The sequence below is a fragment of the Hemicordylus capensis genome, chromosome 5, assembly GCF_027244095.1.
Source record: "Hemicordylus capensis ecotype Gifberg chromosome 5, rHemCap1.1.pri, whole genome shotgun sequence".
NCBI classification, from domain to species: Eukaryota; Metazoa; Chordata; class Lepidosauria; order Squamata; family Cordylidae; genus Hemicordylus; species Hemicordylus capensis.
Window position 1 is genome coordinate 16,862,177 of NC_069661.1, and position 20,967 is coordinate 16,883,143.

Sequence of the window (20,967 nt, forward strand, 5' to 3'; positions counted from 1 at the left end):
GCTGCATTCACATGTAACACAGAACTGAGGGTCCAATGGACACGTGGTTCTACCCACCACCCACCACACACACTTACCTGTCCACATTTGGATGTGCCATGTGGGACTCAAACTGCAATCAGGGAGACTGTAGAGAGAAGGGGGAACTGACTGCCAAACTTTCTCCTTCACATGAAGGACAGATGCAGCAGCCAAACAGAATGAAGAGAGGGAGGAGCTTCGTTCCTCTACTATGGTTTTGGAGAATCCTCTGAATTCGGATGTACAGCAGCCGGCTGCTAACCTCAGATAGGAGCAGCGAAACTTACTACAAACCAAGGGTTGAAATTGGAGTTTGGGGAGGGAAACTTCAGATCACTTTTCTAATGGGGCAGAGGTTGCATGCATTTGGAAGTACAAGAAATCCAACCTTTGCCCCATTTAACTCCAGTTTCCCGTTACTTGCAAATCGGGCCAATTTTAACAATCTGACTGAGGCAGCTGGGTTAATTCCTGTTATGATTAACCCCCTGACCAGTCTGAGCCAGTCTTCAGAAGTCAGCTCATGAGGGAGGCTCTGTCTCTGAGTCCCCTCTCTGAGCTGTAGATGGACTGCTTGTTTAAATCCTTAACTTTCAAAACCATAAAGTAAAGAAAAAGTATCTGGTAGGTTTTTAATGAAAGGATGAATCTCTGGTAGATTAAATCGCTGCCACCAAGTCACTTAAACAAACAAACAAGCCCAACTGCTCCCTTATACATTTGCCTGCACGTGGAATTAATGATAGCTAACTGAGACACGTTTTGCACTCGAGACTCCTAGTCCCCACCCTTGTTTTCCCCTTCTACTGTTAGTTAATCAAGCACTCTGGGAAGGTTTGTGAAAACAGAAGGGGGGGACCTTTTATTAAGTTGCTGCAGACTGGTCCATCTGAGGCTTTAGCTTTTAGATGCACTTAAAAATGCTTAGTTGGTTATAAGAATATTTCAAAGCACCCAGATCTTTCTTATGCGGCACGTATTGAAATCTTAGTTACTCAGTTACAGGAACAGATATTTTAAAAAATGCAAAGCACACACAGAAAGTAAAATAACGGCTGATGCAAGGTCTTATTAGATACACTTTCTCCTGCTCTAACTTCTGAACAGAACAGACTGACTTTCACCCCTCAATCTCCCCCAGAGTCCTGGTGAGATTAAGCCCCAGAGATTTGTTGTAAGGATTCACCATGCAGGAGCAAACTCCATGCTGGATTCCCTGCCCCTCTGCACTCTCCTCTTCCTCCTTCTCCTTTCCAGCAGTCCCCCCCAGCAGCCCTCATGTCCCAGCCACCTGGTAGATTGATTGGTCAATACCTAGGGTCACCAGCCTGTCAGTCAAGGCCAGAGGTTCACTTCCTGTTGACCTTATTGGGGTGGGGAGGCTGGTCACCACATCAATATCTAAAATATTAGACCCGAGCTACCAAACTATGCAAACTTGATTTTGTAGCTAAAATTTACTAAAATTTAGAAGCACCTTACTATGTTCAATCTTTTCCTCTACAGAATCAAGCTCTGAAAAAATCAGTTGTGCACATTTGCAACATAAATGGCCATAATTTGTACCAGTTCTGCCTCTTGGGATGTCACCAAGATGTGTCCCTTCTTCAGTTACTCAAGAAACTTTACAAATTATTCCAGTTTCAGTTTTTGTTTCTGTAGATAGGTAGCTAGATAGGTAGGTAGACAGACAGATAGATAGACTTCATAATGATGAATATCATATATAGAGACAAATGCAAAGTTATGCGCTTATCCAAAACAACAAATCAAATGCATGGGTACAGAATAGGGTATACCCGGCTTGTCAGTCATATGTGCCAAGTCAATCACAGGCTGAGCAGGAGTCAGTTGTATGATAAAGCTGGAAAAGGACCACACAGGAACATGCCATATACTAAGTTGCCATATACCGAGTCAGACCATTGGTCCATTTAGCTCAGAATTGTCTACTGTGATTGGCAGCAACTCTCCAAGGTTTCAGGTGGGAGTCTTTCCCAGCCCTACCTGGAGATACCATTTAGGAGAACGTCTTCTTCGTCATGAACCCAACCACCTATTGAGATCATCAGGAGAGGTCTGTCTGCAGTTGCCACCGGTTTGTCTGGTGGCTACTCGGGGACGGGCCTTCTCAGTTGCTGCCCTGATGCTTTGGAACGTGCTCCCTGCTGGAATAAGAGCTTCCCCATATCTGATAATTTTTTTAAAAAAATCTTTAAAGACACATTTGTTCAACCAGGCTTTTAATTAAATACCGTTGTAATAGTTTTAACCATTTTAAAATAGTGTTTTAAGGTTTTAAATTGTTGTAATGTTTTAACTTTTTGCTGTCATTTATTTAAACCAATGTTTTAATTTCTTTGTTGTCATTTATTGGTTTTAACGAATGCTTTAACTTTTCTGTTTTTGTTGTAACCTCCCAGAGACATATGTTTTGGGCAGTATAAAAATATGTTAAATAAATAAATAAATACCAGGGAGTGAACCTGGGACCTCCTGCATGCAAAGCAGATGGCCCTATCCCCTAAGGTGAATATCTTATGGCACCCGTATGTAGTCACCTATCCAAATGCAAACCAAGGTGGACCCTGCTTAGCAAAGGGGACAATTCATGCTTGCTCCCACAAGGCCAGCTCTCCTCCCGTAGACCAGCTTACTGGTCTTACTTCCTCCATAGACCATCCTTACTCAGCAGCAGGTCTACAGTTTCTTTTGTCTTCCTCTTACTTCGACAATACTTGAAAAAGTCCTTTTTGTTACTCTTAGCATCTCTTGCTACTTCATATGTATTTTGCAATAATTAATACAATGTAATGATCTGGGGATTTAGCACTGCAGTTGTAAACTTAAATTGTCATCATCCTAAGGGAATACCTGTTAGTAAGAAAGGGGCTGGCATGCTGATGTTCCCAACTTACACAAAAGCAAAATGTAGGGAGGCAGTTTCCATGTGTACTATCCAGGTTAATAATTCTGTTCTCATTGATTGCAAAGGCAGCTGAGCAAAATTAATGTCCCACGAGACAAAAGATTTGCTCTTCTGGTTGACACAGATCTTGGCAGGAAACAGAGGACTTGCTTCAGCAGCCTCAGACAAGATCACATCAATACTTTTTCATCCTTTTGTTCTAGCACGGATGGCCAGACATAGATTACAGGCGGGGAATGACCTTCACAACAGACATCTGTTGTATTGGGCATAGCCACTGTTAATGCTCTCTTGGGACCGTTCAAACTAGAACAGTTCTAGAAATCCCAGCAATGTGGCTCTCTGGAGCTTTGTCTTATGTCTGGAAACACCTAGGCTAAATCTAGACACCTCCTGCTCCAAATTATATACAGTAGTTGAAGTTGGGTGGTGGTGATGTAAAAGGATAAACAATTTACACACCATGGCCTTGTTGGATTTGACTCTGAGGTTGTACACATGGTGAGTGTAACGAAATCCTTGCATTCATTGAGTGTAAAGCTCTAGCTCCTATGGTTTGCAACTCCCCTCAGTTTGTGTTTAGCAACAGGTTGCAAACAAGACCTTGGATGCCCTGCGGAGCAGAAACAGCTTTTGCTGGGTCCTGCACCCAGGACTGCCTGTGTCCCAGGGAAATAACTCAAAAGAAAGAGGAGTCCATCTGCCTGGTGGGACCTGGAGGCTCAGTGTGTAATCTTCTTTTACTCCTGGAGTAGGCAAGCAAGGATCTGCTAGTTCAGGCTAGTTAGCTTCTTTATTATATTTGGTTTCGATGTGTGGTGTAATTTCTCCCCTACCCCCCCACCACCTCATTTCAAATCCAGGCTCTTACCTCTTTGGTAAAATAAACCATCTTTTGATTTTGCATTTTATGGCCTGTATTTAATGTGTCTACTCCCAAAACTCCCCATGGCCAAGTTGTTCAGGGTGCGCGGTGATGTGTTTTTGGTTAACCAAGGCCTGCTCAACATAGGCCCCCCGTCAGCTGTTTTTGGACTGCAACTCCCATAATCCCCAGCCACAGTGGCCAATCGACAGGGAATATGGGAGTTGTAGGCCAACATCTGAAGGAGGGCAGAAGTTGAGCAGCTCTAGAATCCATTCCTTGATCCAGGCCAAATTTTGAATGGTGCTTTAGTTACTTTTAATCCAGTCATGGCGTAGAGGCGGGGCTAGCAAACAACCAGCAGCCAGAGCATGGAAAGCAATTTGCACTTGCCTCTCTGCAAATAATATCTATTTCAGTAAACCACGAATATTCCTGACTCTACTCCACTGCCTTGTCCTTGCGTGCCACAACTCTTTCCTCTGGATTCTACACACTGTTGCAAAGCGGAGTTAGCTCTGGGGCTAGCCATCCTCCCCCTGTGAAGAGAAAGCCTCTGGCTTGCAAGTTGTCCTCTGCTGACCTTGCCTCTGTGCTCTGAGATGTCCACCCCAAACACAGAACCCTTCAGGATGTACACAAGGAATCAGTATAGGAACAGCTTCATCACGTTGTCTGGTTCAAGCTCAGTTTCCCATCCCTTAACTCTGCAATACTTCAACCCAGTTCCAGTGAGTCAAAGGAAGTTTATTTATAAAAGCCCGCTACATGGAATAAGGAGGAACACATTGTAAGATAAGATTTATTTTTTAAAAAAACAAACAAACTTCCAGGTTATTATTAGAAGTACACAACTTGTGTGTATTCGCTTCGGGAACACTAGATTCTTCCCTTGTTTTATTTCAGTTTATGAAAGACATTAGCCCTATTCAGAGATATTATGTTGTCCCTGCGTTCAGATGTCTGTACACATGTATATGTTCTTTTGTGAATGACTGTACCTAACAGGGGCGGAGCCTCCATTGCGTGGGGGGTGGGGTCGGTTTCCCCCCAAAGAACGCAGGCTGCTGTGCTCGGGGGCTGAGCCTGGCACCCCAGCCACACCCACTGCATCTGATGTCAGACCCAGAGGGTGTGGCCATTTGAGGGGGGCCTGAACCCAGGATCACTTTGAACGTGAATGTAGATACCAGTGGCAGAGTGCTGGTGGCCCCTGTCTATCCTGCCGCTGCCGGCCCTTGCTGCCCAAGCCACGCCCCCTGCGGCTGATGTCAGATGCAGGCGGCGTGACCACATTAGCAAACAGAGCCCCGTGCCCCGTTTGCAAGTAATGGCTCCATTTCTTAAAGGTTTCGGCCAGCGCTAGGTTCACAGGGAATGCATCTCTCTGCTTTTGCAAGCAGGGAGAGGCGCGGCTGGCCACACTGAAAATGCGTCGCTGGCCAAAGTTTACTTGCAAATGAGGCATGCAGCCCTGTTGGCTAACATGGCTAGGTCCCCTGCGTCTGATGTCAGATGCAGGTGCATCTGATACCACATGGGGGGGGCATGGCTTGGGTGGTGGTGGTGGGGGCCTCTGGTGTCCTCTCTCCACCACTGGTACCTAAATTTATGTTAAAAGTGAACCTGGGTGCAGGCCCCCCTCAAATGCAGGGGGCAGATAAGTGAAGTGTTGTATCTGCTTTCAACAGAACAAGTGAATAATTGTACCAGCATACAGAGCTGTACCTATGTACGCTGCACACAGAAACCCGATCCAGACACTATGCGGTACAAGTATACAGATGTCTGTTCACTCATATACGTGTTTGTGTGAATGACTGTACCGCATTCATTTTAAAAGTGAACCTGGATACGGGCCCTTCAAATGCATGGTACAGATAGGAAGTGTACTTCTGGACCTGCATTCAGCAGAACATGTGAATGACTTGTACCTGTGTACAGATCTGTACTTGTGTACACTGTACTCTCATGCGAGTGTTGAACATAACGTGTGGATGGGCCTGGACTGTCCCAGTGTTAAACATAATGTATGAATAGGGCTCATGACTCTAAACTCTTTTGGTTTAACCTTGTGGTTTTGTTAGGGTTTTGATCAATAAGGTCTTTGTTTTCTGACTTAATACATTTCTCTTGCTAAGCCGAGGATATAAGCCGGTTTTATCCCTCTTCCTCCTTCCACTAGAGTAAATACAGTTTTGGTCCATACACCCGGCATCAGAACAATGGCTGCATTCCTTCTTTTTCAGGTGCTGTGCCATAGGCATCTGGGGAAATCTATTGGATATGAGGGAGTCAGGTTAACATAACACTATAGAGCTGGGGGTAAGTTCTTGGACGATTGGTGTTTTGGGGGAGACTGTGGGCCCTAGTGGGGAGGGAGGCCTAGAGAACCTCCACAGTATGACAAAATATAAGATCTCTGCATTACTGAGGGCGGAAATACATACTTGGACCCTATTTTGGCTAAAGCTCCAGAGCATGACAAAACACAGGTACGGGGAAGGAAACGATCCAGCTGGGAACACTCCATTATTCTCTATTCCTCTCTCTTAGTGAGTAGATCTGTAACATGGGTGCCGTCTTCCACCTTTTCAAGCTGAAGAAGTCCTCTTGATGGATGAGACACACATTTCCGTGCAAAAACAAACCCCAACCCCTTTGGGAGGCAATCATGTGGAATTGTCTTCCCAGATTTATGGCGAACAAGTCGGCAACAGGAACTCATTGCAATGCTATCGTCTTTCAACTCCTGTACATTGTTAGTGGCTATTTAGCTCAGCCCTTGTTGTGGGGAGCAGAGGGGGCAGGCAGCAGGATTCTTCTTTCATGCATGACCCATCATGGGGAACAATAAGAGATGGAAATGTTGGAAGCGCCTAATTAAAACCATTGTTTCCCTTCTTTCTTCCAAGCAACATGTTAAAAAAAGATGAAAGCCTGGTCCTTATGAAAACTTGTAGGTGAAGGGCACAGTTGTTTGGACTGTCAAACTCAGCTTCCTCCAAAATAAAGCAGCCTTCATCTGAGGAAGCCAAGCAAGTGCAACTTTTCAGCAGTGGTGTAGTCGCACATTCAGAAGTGCGGGCGCTCTCCATGACAGCCCCCATAGTTACGCCCACCCCAGGATCACACAAGCCACTTACACAGATGCAGTAATTTGAGGAGGTTCTGTTACAAGAAGTCAAGGATAGTTTCCTAATCCTACAGAGCTTAAACTTTATGTGGCCATTCACTCAGGAGAGTATTCTGGATCATCAACCACAAAAGGTTGAGGATACTCCTTGCAGCAGAAGACAGGAGGAATGGTAATAAAATCAACTAGCTGACCAGGCACAGAGCATCTATGCCCCTAGTTCTTCCTTCCCACCTGCCCGCCGCCTCTGGCCAGCCTGCCACTACCTCATCCCACTGGTCGGCCGCCCACCAGCCTCCTCAGGCCAGTGCAGCTTCATCTGCTGACCGCCCACCTCCTCAAATTCCAGCTGCCCCCAGCCACCAAACTCCCTGCCACTTCCCAAAGTGGCCGGCTGCTGCCAGCCAACAAACTTCCTGCCGCTCCCAAAGTGGCCAAACTCCTCTCCGCCTGTTGCCTCCTCTCCACGTGCTGCTTGCCTCCCACCCAAAGCCTGGAACTCTCCCGAGTGGTGCCGTCACTCTCGCGAGAGGTTGCCACGCATCCCCACGCATTCCCAACTGGCATGTCTTGGAGAAATAATTATATAGATTGTAGTCCAATACCGTATTTACCCAAATAGAAGATCACTCTGAATTTAAGATGATCCCCTTTAAAAAATATAGGTTAAGTACAGGTTATACCTGTATTTACCCAAAGGAAAAGGACTCTGAATTTAAGATGACTCCCCTCCCCCACAATTTTCAGTGTCAAAGAACTTGAGAAAAACTTAGTCTTGGATTCAAGTAAATACAGTATTCAGTTATATAACAAACAATTGGAATAGCAAGATCAGCATATTATTTCCATTTAGAAAGCAAAGGGCTAACCTTTATAGAAAAGGGACGGAAATTATGGCTCAGCCAAGCAATAAACCGAGGGAGAAAGGATCACAGAGGCAGGAGCTGCTGTAAAAAAGGCAGGAGGAGCGGCAAGTAAGACAAAATTGCTCCTCTCTCCGTCACTTGCTTTCTGTCCCTGCTGAGACCCTGGAGGGAAAAAGATACCGGAGCAGCATCCGTGTGGATCCCTGCACTACACCACTTTTGTTCAACAAACACAATTTCAGTATACATGCTAGTGATTCAGATGTGAAGCCGGAGAGATCAGCACCCTATATTACACAAGTAAACATTACTTTGATATCAGACTTGGGTCATGCTGACAATGCCATTTCTCTGTGGATGGCTTTATTCTGGATGCAGAAGTATGGAAATATGATATGCAACCAAGTGTATTGTGCATCCCACGCTTCTTGATCTTGTGTAATTGTGGCACTTGTGCAACTTCTCAGCTGACAGATGGGGAAAAGATAAAACCCTTTGCAGCCTTCCCCACCCCAGGAGGTTGTTCCATGAGCAGAGGCACTCTTACCCCGGACGTCCGAGCCAAAGTCCAGGGCCTCCACACCCCCTGGAGGCGCCTCCAAATCCTTTTTAGTCTGTCCCTGGTGGTGTGGTCACATTAAAAATATGTTAAAAATACTGTCCAAAAGCCTTGTGGTCCAGGCTCCAAAATTACCTAGGTGCACCTCTGCCCATGAAGCACGCTTGATCAGGACAAAGCTCCGTGTGGTCCAGGATTCTGTGTCCTGAAATGGCCATACAGAAAGCATGAAGGTAACAGCACTTACCTGTTCTTTGTTCCCAGGACTTCATTCTGCCCATGAATAGAGAGCATCCCGTGAATAAGTCCTAAGAGCATCCAGTGCACAGTGAGAAAAGTAAATAAGGTCAGTGGCTGACATTCTCTGTAGCCGTTTGGAGATGGAGGGATGTGTTGGGATGCTGCTGTGGATTCCAAAAGCAGATGCTGCTGCCAATGCATGGGTGCAAAAGCAGGGTCTCCGCCACTTCCCTCATTGTGCCAAACAGCGAAAACTGTGGAGATGCTACTTTCGCAGCCATGCATTCTTGATGGATTATGAATCTGCAGCAGCCAAAGGAACCTGTTTCTCCCTCCATTTCTGTACAACTGCAGAGAATGTTAGCCAATAAAACCAAGTAAAACAACTTTTTTTAAAAAATAGCATGTTTTCTTAAGCTACAGTATTTTCATGCACAAGTTTATTTTGATTTATTTTAATAGTTCAAGCCACCCAAGTTTGATAAATGTCACTATAGTCACTTCTTCAGTTAGGAAAAAATATGCTACAATCTGTTGCTTTTGCATAGGCCAAAATGGGCTTTTCTGCCCACCTGAACCATCAGTATGGTGAAATCTGTAATTTATGTGTCCTTTATGGCTGGTTAAATTATGGTTCCTTATTTTGCATTCTGGTAGCCATGTTGTCCTTGCAGCCCCGTGAATTAGTTTTGGAGGAACTAATCAGAAGGTTTGGATAAGAGAGGGTTTACTGAGGCTGGACATATACAAGTGCTCATCAACGTGGAATCCCATTGTCCTGCATGAAATCAAATAGCAAACGCAGATCCCAGACGACTGCAACAAAGAGTTTTGTGGCACCTTAAAGGCTAATGAATTATCATAGCATAAGTTCTCATGGACTAGAGTTCACCATCAGATGCATGAAGCATTATCCTCACTAGGCACGGGTATATATATGGGGGGGGGAGAGAGGGAGAGAGAGAGAGCGAGAGAGAGAGAGAGAGAGAGAGAGAGAGAGAGAGATGTAAACATTGGTGGCCTGGAGATACAAGAGGTAACTGAAACCTTCATTTGAAAAAATGTATGTTCTAATGCCTCTGTTTTTGGAGACAAAACTACAGTTATGTGAGCAGTGTTTAGTAGAGGTAGAGTGTGCCATCAAGTCAATCTCGATTCCTGGTGCCCATAGAGCCCTGTGGTTTTCTTTGGTAGAATACAGGAGGGGTTTACCATTGCCTCCTCCCGCGCAGTATGAGATGATGCCTTTCACAACATCTTCCTATATCTCTGCTGCCCAATATAGTAGCAGTGGGGATTCAAACCAGTAGCCTTCTGCTTGTTAGTCAAGCATTTCCCCACTGCGCCACTTAAGGTGACTTAGTAAAAGTTCAAAAATCACTTGACTCTCTCTCTAACTTTTAGATGTCACACTTCTTGGTACTCCCAGCTGCTTCTTCTCATGGCTACCATTTGCCCTTCTGTCCTAAATATACTTTGTCTCACTCTTCTGTATTTATTTATTTATTTATTTAAAATATTTATACCCCGCCCCTCCAGTGCAATACTGCTCGGGGCAGCTTACAACAATAAGATAGACACAGATACAAGTGTTTTGGGTTTTTTAAAGTCAGTTTTTTAAAAAAATTATAAACAGCTAAAGAAGCTAAAGAAGCTACCAAATATAACAAAATACAGGTGAAACTCGGAAAATTAGAATATCGTGCAAAAGTCCATTAATTTCAGTAATGCAAATTAAAAGGTGAAACTGATATATGAGACAGATGCATTACATGCAAAGTGAGATAAGTCAAGCCTTAATTTGTTATAATTGTGATGATCATGGCGTACAGCTCATGAAAACCCCAAATCCACAATCCCAGAAAATTAGAATATTACATGGAACAAAGAAGACAAGGATTGTAGAATAGAACAATATCGGACCTCTGAAAAGTATAAGCATGCATATGTATTCAGTACTTGGTTTGGGCCCCTTTTGCAGCAATTACTGCCTCAATGCGGCGTGGCATGGATGCTATCAGCCTGTGGCACTGATGAGGTGTTATGGAAGACCAGGATGCTTCATTAGCGGCCTTCAGCTCTTCTGCATTGTTTGGTCTCATGTCTCTCATCCTTCTCTTGGCAATGCCCCATAGATTCTCTATGGGGTCAGGTCAGGCGAGTTTGCTGGCCAATCAAGCACAGTACACTGTATACTTTTCAGAGGTCCGATATTGTTCTATTCTACAATCCTTGTCTTCTTGGTTCCATGTAATATTCTAATTTGCTGGGATTGTGGATTTGGGGTTTTCATGAGCTGTACACCATGAGCATCACAATTATAACAAATTAAGGCTTGACTTATCTCGCTTTGCATGTAATGCGTCTGTCTCATATATCAGTTTCACCTTTTAATTTGCATTACTGAAATTAATGGACTTTTGCACGATATTCTAATTTTCCGAGTTTCACCTGTAATAATGATATTAAAAAGCCTCCTTTAAAAAGGTGTGTTTTAAGATGTTTTTTAAAAACACAGAGGGAGGGAGCATGGCGAAGCTCTTCAGGGAAGGCGTTCCAAAGCTGAGGGGCCACAACTGAAAAGACCCTGCCTCTAGTCCCCGCCAACTGGATATCTGTTTGTGGTGGGGTCATGAGCAGGGCCTGAGATGATGATTGGAGGGCCCTGGCAGATTCATATGGGCGAATGAGGTCCAACAGATACCCTGGCCCGAAGCTGTGTAGGGCTTTAAAGGTCAGTACCAGCACCTTGAATCTAGCCCAGAAGCTGACCTGTAGCCAATGAAGCTGACGCAGGATGGGTGTAATACTCGTGAAGCGACTCACACCCACGAGCATCCTATATTATAAAACCTAACAGGTAGGGCAACATTGCTTGGCACAGAAAGGCATCCCCAAGGCAGGGGTATAGCAAGGTCAGCAGGGGCCGGTGTTCAATGAAAATCGGGGGCCATTATTATTTTTCACGGCACCAGAGGCCTTATGAAAATGTTAAACTTTTTTTTTACTTACTTGCCATGGTCACCGCTTCTCCTCCTCCTCCTCCTCCCCCCCTAACACTCTTTCCGCTGCAACTCCTCACCCCTGCTGTTCATGCAGGGTGGGGTTCATTCAGTGCTGGTTCACACAGTGGGGATGGGGCTCATGGCTTCTCTCCCCACTTGAACAAGGAGAGAAGCCATAGACCTCCTTACCACTGTGGGACCGGCTACAAAATGGAGGGTGCACATGCTCCCGGATTAGGCATCAGGGGGCACATGCCTGCCTTCCACGTTTTAGCTGGCCATGCAACACTGAGGGGTTCTATGGCTTCTCTCCTTGTTTGAGTGAGGAGAGAAGCCATGGAACACCCCCCGCCCACACACACACACACACACACACACAGCTGCATGAACCAAGTGGTCACCTACCAAGTGGTGAGGGCAAGGGGCAGCGGAAATGAGGAGTGGTAGGGCAGGAGGCAAATGGTGAGGGCGAGGGGTGGCAGGATAGGAGGCAAGCTGTGGGGGCAAGCTGCAGGAGTGAAAAGAGGATGAGGAGCATTTGGCAGGGCCCCTGGGGGCATGCTGGCCTGTGTTCATTGGACATCTTTAAACACTGCTAGCTACACCCCTGCCCAAAGGACTGTCCCTTCTTATTGTGCTCTCCACATTTGCATCTATAAAGTGCAGTAAAACACACAGAATTTGAACAGAAAGCATCTCCCCCTTATTCTGTAGTGCTGCTAGTTTAGAGGGTCTGTGTTCCTTCCCAAGAAGAAGACGGGCCCATCCTCTGGGTCGGGTCTCCAGCACTTCAGGGCTCCTCTGAGGGGCTGACTGAAGGAAAAGCGACAAGCTCTGGCTGCCTAGGGTGTGTTGGACCTAGGGGCTTTTGTTTGGGGTCTTGGGTGGGGTATGCTCATCTTCCTCCATCTCCAAGAGGGGCTGCTCTGGGTGGGTCCTGAAGATATATACTAGAAAAACTGCTTTGGGGTTTATCAGTACATAGTCAGAAATGTGGAAACAGCTTTATTGGAAAAAAGTCTTTTCTCCCAGAACATCCTCATGCCAGTATTGGGAAGCCATCTGTGCAGCTAACATTGGTTCTGCTGTCGTTGCTGTGATCAATAAGGCAGATACCGGGCATTGGCCCTGCCTTAGTGAAATAAGAGTCACCTAGGAATAAGTGATCAAGATTTGCAACCTGCTACAATGAAAATCTTTCTAATAAACCTCTACCATTTCTTCTTCTTCTTTAGGCCACATTTTCAGATGACTGCAAGTTCAGGGAGAGGTTCCAAGAAAACAGCTATAACACGTATGCTTCAGCCGTTTACAGGACTGAAAAAACGGGAAGAGAGTGGTACGTAGCTTTGAACAAAAGAGGCAAAGCAAAAAGAGGATGCAGTCCCCGGGTCAAACCCCAGCATATTTCAACTCATTTCCTCCCGAGGTTCAGACAAGCAGAACAGCCGGAACTGTCTTTTACAGTCGCTGTCCCTGAAAAGAAGAAGCCACCTGTCATCCCAGTAAAGCCAAAGGTCCCATTGCCGGTGCCTCGGAAGAACTCTCCTCCTCCGGTCAAATACAGACTCAAGTTTCGCTTCGGATAATCAATGCTCAATGCGTCAACCAAGGAAGGTTCTTTTTCTCAGGAGCTGCTGCTTGTGTGCCATTTGGGTGGCGTAAAATGGCAGATGGGCCTCTGTGGTGCATTCAGGCCAAAAGAGATTCAGTTGGGAAGATTCTCCACATTTGTTTTTGGGTCTGCCCCAAGACAAATTGCTTTTTTTGGTAGTTAGAAATGATAGCATTCTTTGACTACTCTAAGGGGAAGAGCGCCAAAGGAATTCAAGTGAGCAAGAAGGCATTTGGGGGTTGCCTTAATCATTTTCACTCTCATTTTTCTCTTTCCAGTTGCTGAGCACGGACTTTCTTCCCCTGACTTAAAATGGTGAAAAGTTGAGTTTAAAATTACTGCTGTAAGATGCGAAAGATTACCTCATATGTTGAATTTTGTTTTTAACTCTTCTTAGTATTAATGAGTTTCTTCTTACTGTGATTTTTTTTATCCTGGTTGCTCATGTTGTGTGTATGTCACCTCCGCCCCATCACTACTTTCTGCACTTTTAAGAAAACTTTTGAACATACCTCAGAGAACTAGATGGTTGAAAGTGGATTCATCAAACTTATTCATCTGGTGGTTTTGATTTTGAAGGCTTTGTGAACTTTGGAATAGGGTGGGAGGAAAATGGTCAGGCCAAAAAGTTGTCTGGATGAACTGTTCTATGGGAAACTGCAACAGGACAATGCCTGTGTCCTCATGTTTGCAATCTTTGACTCCATTTCAGTGGCTCTGTTGCATCCAGGTGGGCTCCAATGTATATGTGGAGTTGTGGAAGCAGAGGGGCTGCCCTGTCCTCTTCTGTAAGCCTGAGAATGCTTTGCATTAAAGTTGCTACCAAACATTTGCCTAAAATGAAACTTGAAGCAAATGTGTAAAGTTGTGACATTTAATGGATGAACTGGCAACATTAATTGTTATTTTTTAAAAATGTAAGCAACTAAAAAGGTGCCCTCAGTTACTGAGCAGCAGATATTTTTAGTGTCTGGTATACTATGCAAGAGTATGTCAGCCTAGTAACACTGTTTTCACACAATATGTACAAGCTGGGGAGGAAAGCTTGTCTTGTGAGAGCAAGCATGAATTCTCCCCTGTGCTAAGCAGGGTCCACCTTGGTTTGCATTTGGATGGAACCGTAGCACAGTGGGAAAGTATCTGCATGCTTGCATGCAGAATAATAATAAAATAATAAACTTTTTTTTATCTGCCCCATAACAAATTTTCCTCTGGGCAGCTCACAACAGAGTCTCAGGTTCACTCCCTGGCATCTCTAGGTAGGGCTGGGAAAGACTCTTGCCTGTAACCTTGGAGAGCCCGGCCAATCAGTGTAGACAATATTGATTTATATGGACCAATGGTCTGACTCAGTATGGCAGCTTCCTATGTCCCTAAAATAGTAAAATTTGCACAGATTGTGTTACACAAGAGTAAGCCTATTATTGCTAATGAGCTTACTCTTATGTGATGCAATTTCTGCATTTGTGCAACTTGCACAAGTTACACAAACTGCAGAAACACGGTATTACTAGGCTGATGTATTCTGGCGCAGTATGTTAGTCACTCTTTTTAATAGTACTAATGAAAACGGTGGATGGCGAGCACCATCTTAAACAAACCATTTATCCTCTTCTCTCACGTGAGAGAGAATGCCTCTTTTAAGGAGCAAACGAGATGCTACTTTAAGCACTTCTCTTCTGCAACAAGCATGTGCAGATGCTAAATAGCAGCCAGATCAGGCAAACCCAACAGATTAGGCCTTTGGTGAGAAAGGAGGCCTTTAACACTACCCCTATTGGCACTAATGAGAGCTTTTTCCCCTTGACAAACAATGACAGTGGGGGCCCCAATCTGGATTGAGACCACAGCAGGGGTTAAGGTAATAGCTCCCTCCCCTCCTGCCACAGTCCTGATCCTCAGGGGGCCCTCAATCTAGTCGCAATCTACAAAAATAAAAAGCATGCAGTTGTAAGTGTGAAAAAGCACATGCTTAAAGAAGTGTCTAATTTGACCCTTAGATAGATGATGCCTGTTCCAATACACATGGTCATACATCTATAAAAGATGCATGTATGTTTCTTGGTTCAGAACTATTGTTTTCATGCATATGGAAATATATGCAAATATAATTGACTGACCAATTGACTAAAACTATTTCTTTAATCAGTGGTTCCTTCTCAGACAAAACACCCAAGGAATATAAAAGAAAGTTAAAAGAATGCTGATAAGACTAGCAACTTGCCATGAAAGGGTAGGGGAAATGCATGTATCCCTGCTCCGTAACAGAGGGAATATTAATTCAGTATCTTCAGAAATCTCAGTCTTTCCATAACCCATTTCATTAGCCCAGTTAACCAATAAGGAAGCTAGAGAGTTGAACCGAGATTCATAGGAACATAGGAAGCTGTCATATACTGAGTCAGACCATTGGTCTATCTAGCTCAGTATTGTCTTCACAGACTGGCAGCAGCTTCTCCAAGGTGGCAGGCAGGGATCTCTCTCAGCCCTGTCTTGGAGAAGCCAGGGAGGGAACTTGAAATCTTTTGCTCTTCCCAGAGCGGCTCCATCCCCTGAGGGGACTATCTGACAGTGCTCACACTTCTAGTCTCCCATTCAAATGCAACCAGGGTGGACCCTGCTTAGCTATGGGGACAAGTCATGCTGGCTACCACAAGACCAGCTCTCCTCTCCAAAAAGAGCTCGCCTGGGATGAGTCTTGGGAAGAAATGAGTCTGTGTCCCTCTCATTCTCTGTGGGAAGAAAGTGATGAACCAATTAGGTTGTCCCATTTATTTGGATGCAGTATTTTCCCAGTCACTGACTGGGAAAAGGGGTTCCCCCCCCCTCCTGGGACAGATTGGATTAGGGGTTCCTAGACATGACTGAACTACAACTCCCATCATCCCCTGGCCATACTGCCCAAGGTTCGAACCCCTGGGTTAGATGATCAGTGAGGTACTATATTCCAAATATATATAGCACAGCCTAATTCATTGTACACTTTGTCCCCACAGGGAAGGAGAGTGGAACAACAGGGACCCATACTGGTCTGAGACTTCTCCCTGAATAGTTGTATGTGATCAACCCCAAGGATTCCCCCAATATGCAAGACATTTTCCAGCAGGGAAGAGAACAGGGCAGCCATTAAGTTCTGATAGCTCGACACACACACAGCTGACCCTCGCAAAACTATGGACAGTGCTCACAGAGTGTGTGTGTGTGTGTGTGTGTGTGTGTGTGTGTCCTATGGTCATGTGACTCCAGCCCTACCTCTGTTGTTGTTTTTTAAAGGCTTGATTCCAGTCCTCGTAGAATTTAATTCATGATGTTTCCTTTTTAAATGTGCTACCTTTTAACTTTCTGCCACGATGTGGATTTCCGCCCCTCGCTCTCTGTTTGTGTGTGTTGTGTGTGTGTGTGTGTGTGTGTGTGTGTGTGTGTGTGTGTGTGTGTAAGTAGCATGGGGACTGTGCTCTCCTCCCCCTCAACCCTCAGGAGGCAAATGAGGGGATCAAGACGGAGGAAGGGAGCTCTTCCTTTCCAAATGACCCTGATTCCATTCCCTCTCCTGCTGCTCTTTGGACAGCTGGGAGAACAAGTCTTATTCTGTCCGTCAGCCCCATTGCTTCAATGTCTGGGTTTTAAAATACCTCTGCCATGACCCTGTGGAATTCCTGCTATTATAGGTCCAAAGAGAGTGAGCTGCTTTAGAGGAGAGATGGAGGGAGGCGAGACCCACCCCATAGGTGGATCAGATAACAGCCATCGCTGTCACCACTATTAACAAGTGCTTTGCTCCATAGGCAAAACCCCTCTCCAGAGTCTCCTTTTCCAAAGGTGAATGGGCTCTGCTCATTCTTCCTGCTTATTGCAACTATTTAAAGACTGGTCATGTGCTGCATGGTATCAGACCACCTCTGGGACTATGCAGGCTGCTGTTGACAGGCAAATGAAAACCCAAGACTTTATGGGTATATCTGAGTCTATGTGTTTATGCTGCAACCCTAGATTGGCAATAGTCTCTGAGTCGGGCCCATAGAAAAATTTGTCTTAATGCTTTTGGGTCAACGTCATGGCTGCGTGATGCAATCCACATGAAAAAAACAAAAGTAGAATTGCCTTGAGCAATCCAAACTATGTGCCATTAAAAAAAACAAGTTCTACAACTTGCATCCAGTACACAAATTTGCCTGGTATCTTTTCCTTTGCATACTGTATTCTGCTTGTTTGGATCATTCAACCTGATTCCGCTAGTCATGGGGAGAGGCAAGGAGCTATTAATTCAAGGAAGTGAAGTAAAACCCTACCCTCTGGCCAGTGGCAGCTGGTGCTAACGAGCTGGGGTGTGGGTGGAAAAACGAGCTGGAAGTATAGTGCCTGCCTGATGCTTCCATTCCGCCCACCTCAGTTACCTCTCTCATCTTGTCCCACCTTGAGCCCCAGAGGCTATAATACCAGCCTGCTGGGCTCAAGGTTGGGTGAGACGAAGGGTGGGGGGTAACCAGGCAGGGCAGAATGGGATCTGTGGCTCATTTTCCGCCCTCCCCTGCTGATTTTCACCAGCTGCCATTGCTTCCAGCCAATAGAAACCTTAGTCTTCAGCCCCCTCCAGCTTCTGAGATTTCACCAGAGATTTCCCATAAACGTAATTATATTTTGCATGCATAAGGGCTAGAAACTTGATATTGTTTACAGCAGTACAGACAATCATTTATCAAGAGGTAAACTTACCATGGTTGTAGGTAACAATTTTCTAGTCTGGTCATTTGAGCCCATACAGAGGAAAAAACTATCCTAGAGTAAACTTTGTCATCTGTACCAGCTTGTAAGTGGATTTTACCACATCGAGTACAGATTTAGCAGACTATGTGTTAAATTAGTCATATGTCTCAATCCATCTGCAACATTCTCCCAAGTGTCTATTTATTTTTACATTTTATATCCCGCTCTTCCTCCAAGAAGCCCAGAGTGGTGTACTACATACTTAAGTTCTTCTCCTCACAACAACCCTGTGAAGTAGGTTAGGCTGAGAGAGAAGTGACTGGCCCAGAGTCACCCAGCCAGTATCATGGCTGAATGGGGATTTGAACTCGGGTCTCCCCAGTCCTAGTCCAGCACTCTAACCACTATACCATGCTGGCTGTTGAGGAGGTTTTTACCACTTAAATTCTGAGAAAGCAGGAAAGTGGTAAATTCCCCTCACCAGATAAAGCTGATCTGAAGCAGCCTTCCCCATTTCACTTACACCCTCCCAGTGACTACCATTTTGTCTCACAGACTGCCCCTGTGAATTATGCTAAATGTTGATGTTGCATCACCTGGAGAAGCATTATGGGGGAAACAAAATGGCAGCTACCTACGCCTTCCATCTGGGAGTCAGTCATAGCGCCTCTCTTATTGCCAACTCCAACTAGAATGTATGCCCAGTTGGATGAAGGAGAAATCAAGTTGCTGGCATCTTGCTATTACAATATTAATGACCAGTCACTGCCTGGCTGACCCAGAAGCAGATGAGGAACATGACCGGAAGTTGCTAGGCAGTGTCATCATGTTTCTACCCCTGTAGAAACCAGGACTAATATTCAGAGGCGTATCTAGGGAAAATAGTGCCTAGGGCAAGCACTGAAATTGCGCCCCCTGTCCAAACATCTGACACCCATCTGATTCTCTGTACATAGTGCTAAACTGAATATGTGTACAGTGACTTATATTATATTATTTTTTTAAAAAAAATAAAATTAAAAATTAATGTTTTTTTAATTCTTTTTTAAAAAATAATTTTAAAAAAATTACCTGTAGCCCCTTCGGGAGGCGTCCTAAAGGCTGTGGGGGGGGGTCTGCAAAGGTTTCCACTCCCCTCTCTGGCCTCTAGGGCCTCGCAGGGACCATTTCAGCATGTGCGGTGGCCATTTTTTTTAAAAAAAATTTTTTTTTAATGGCCACTAAAAACAAAATGGCGACTGCGCATGCTCAAATGGCCTCTGCGAGGCCTGGCATGGCCTAGGGCCTCACAGAGGCCATTAGAGCATGCGCAGTGGCCATTTTGTTTTCAGCAGCCATTTTAATTTTTTTTTTTAATTTTAGAAAAATGGCGCCCCCTTCAAGTGGCGCCCGAGGCACGTGCCCTGCCTGCCCTACCCCTAGATACGCCCTTGCTAATATTCAGTGAGAGTACTGAAATTGAGAATAGAGGCTGCCATCTGCCTAAATATACTTGAGGAAGTTCTATTGAAATTAAAAGGACAAAGCATATCAGAATGTCAGCCAGAGACTGTAGTTAGAGATTCTGCTGTGCTCTTGGGGTGTCCCATCAAGCAGATCAGCCTTGCTTAACATGTTGCAAAGAAGACAGAGGACACTGAGAAGTATTAGAGAGCAATATGACATCAAGCCTGGAACTGTGATGTTAACTCAAATGTCCTCCGTTTCGAAAGGCACTCCACATTTGGCTAAGTGTTACATGCAGTCTGCAAATACTAAGAGGCTCCTTGCAGGACCAGTTAAAGTGTTTTTTTAAAGCAATGTGAGGTTTTCTTCATAATGAAAGACATTAATGAAGTGAAATCTCTGTGTCTGAGGGAAATTTATTTTTTCTCTCCTTTTATAAGGGAAGTTGTTCCATGGAAATTAATAATGTGGTTTTTACAGTCTATGTATTATCTATAACAACAGCTATGGAAACCATTTTTTCTTTGATTTTAAATTAGGCAGTTTTGCCATAAGTAATGGTATAGCTATTTGAAAGGACTTTTTCCAATCCCCTGTAATCCATGCTGCTTTTACATTTCAGTGGTGAAGTCCTGTACATGCTTTCTAAGTAAATAATTATGCACAAGAGAAATATGTTATCTGAAACCTAGCTGTGTTGTGTATGTCCAAAGGAATGATCAGAACCTGGAATCAATCACCAATTTAGCCTTAAGAGAGTGGCTTGCATGGTTTTTGTTTGTTTTTAGAACGACTTGCAATTAGCATCATCAACTTTTGAACCAGCTACTGTAGCTGCCCTTTTAACAGCCGTTTAATCTGTAACAATTAGCAGGTGATCATGTGTAGTTCAATGCTATGAAAAGGTTCACCTGCTGATCCCTGCCTTTCAAACCTCTGCTAAAGGCATGGAGAGCAAACCAGTTTCTTTTTCAGTGGACAGTTTTACTTGCAATGGTGCAAAAGATGCTTTCCTCTTGCTAGTTGTACTAACTTTCAGTTGCATATCAGCAATAACAAAGCCATTTGGTCCACTCAAAGGTTGACTGCAAAACAGATATGTCAGACTTCTCTTTCTCTCTCTTTGGGAAGTGTGACTTCTCATCTCTCATTTTTCTGAATGATTTCTACTCCTTTTTCCAGCTGTGTCTCATATCACATACATGTTTTTTTTAAAAAGCGTTCCAAGTGTTTCCAGTTTGAAGGGATAAAAAGCGATTTTCATAAGGGCATCCACTAAGCATACTGAAAATGGCAGTGACGCTACAATAAAGTACACCTATACGGAATTGTATACAATATTGTACAACTGAGGAGTGGTTGTTTTTTTAAAAGCTGTTAGACGAAGGCTAATTGTGGCTTCCCCATGCATGCATGTAGAGTGGAAAAGCCGCATATTCAATCCGTGCACATTATAAACCCTACACTTAGGGCTTGAAACTAGTTTCTCTCTCTCTGCAGGGCACTCTGGGGTCTATACTTATGTGAAAAGGAAGAGGGGTTAGGGCAGAGCTGCACAACTTCAGCCCGCAAGCTGCTGTT

The 20,967-nt window shown here is 44.6% G+C and overlaps 1 protein-coding gene across 2 annotated transcripts in view; it reads left to right on the top strand.

The window, feature by feature from the left end:
- Positions 1-14,071, top strand: part of FGF5 (fibroblast growth factor 5) — a 34,697-nt gene extending 20,626 nt beyond the window's left edge. Inside the window, exons 3-4 of one of the 2 annotated variants that reach the window (XM_053256788.1) lie at positions 6,065-6,140; positions 12,857-12,986. In XM_053256788.1, coding sequence (XP_053112763.1) covers positions 6,065-6,124 — 60 coding nt within the window. In that variant the 3' untranslated portion in view covers positions 6,125-6,140; positions 12,857-12,986. Of the gene's footprint in view, positions 1-6,064; positions 6,141-12,856 lie in introns of both variants that reach the window. The other variant, XM_053256786.1, reaches the window with a different exon arrangement.
- Positions 14,072-20,967: the final 6,896 nt, after the last annotated feature.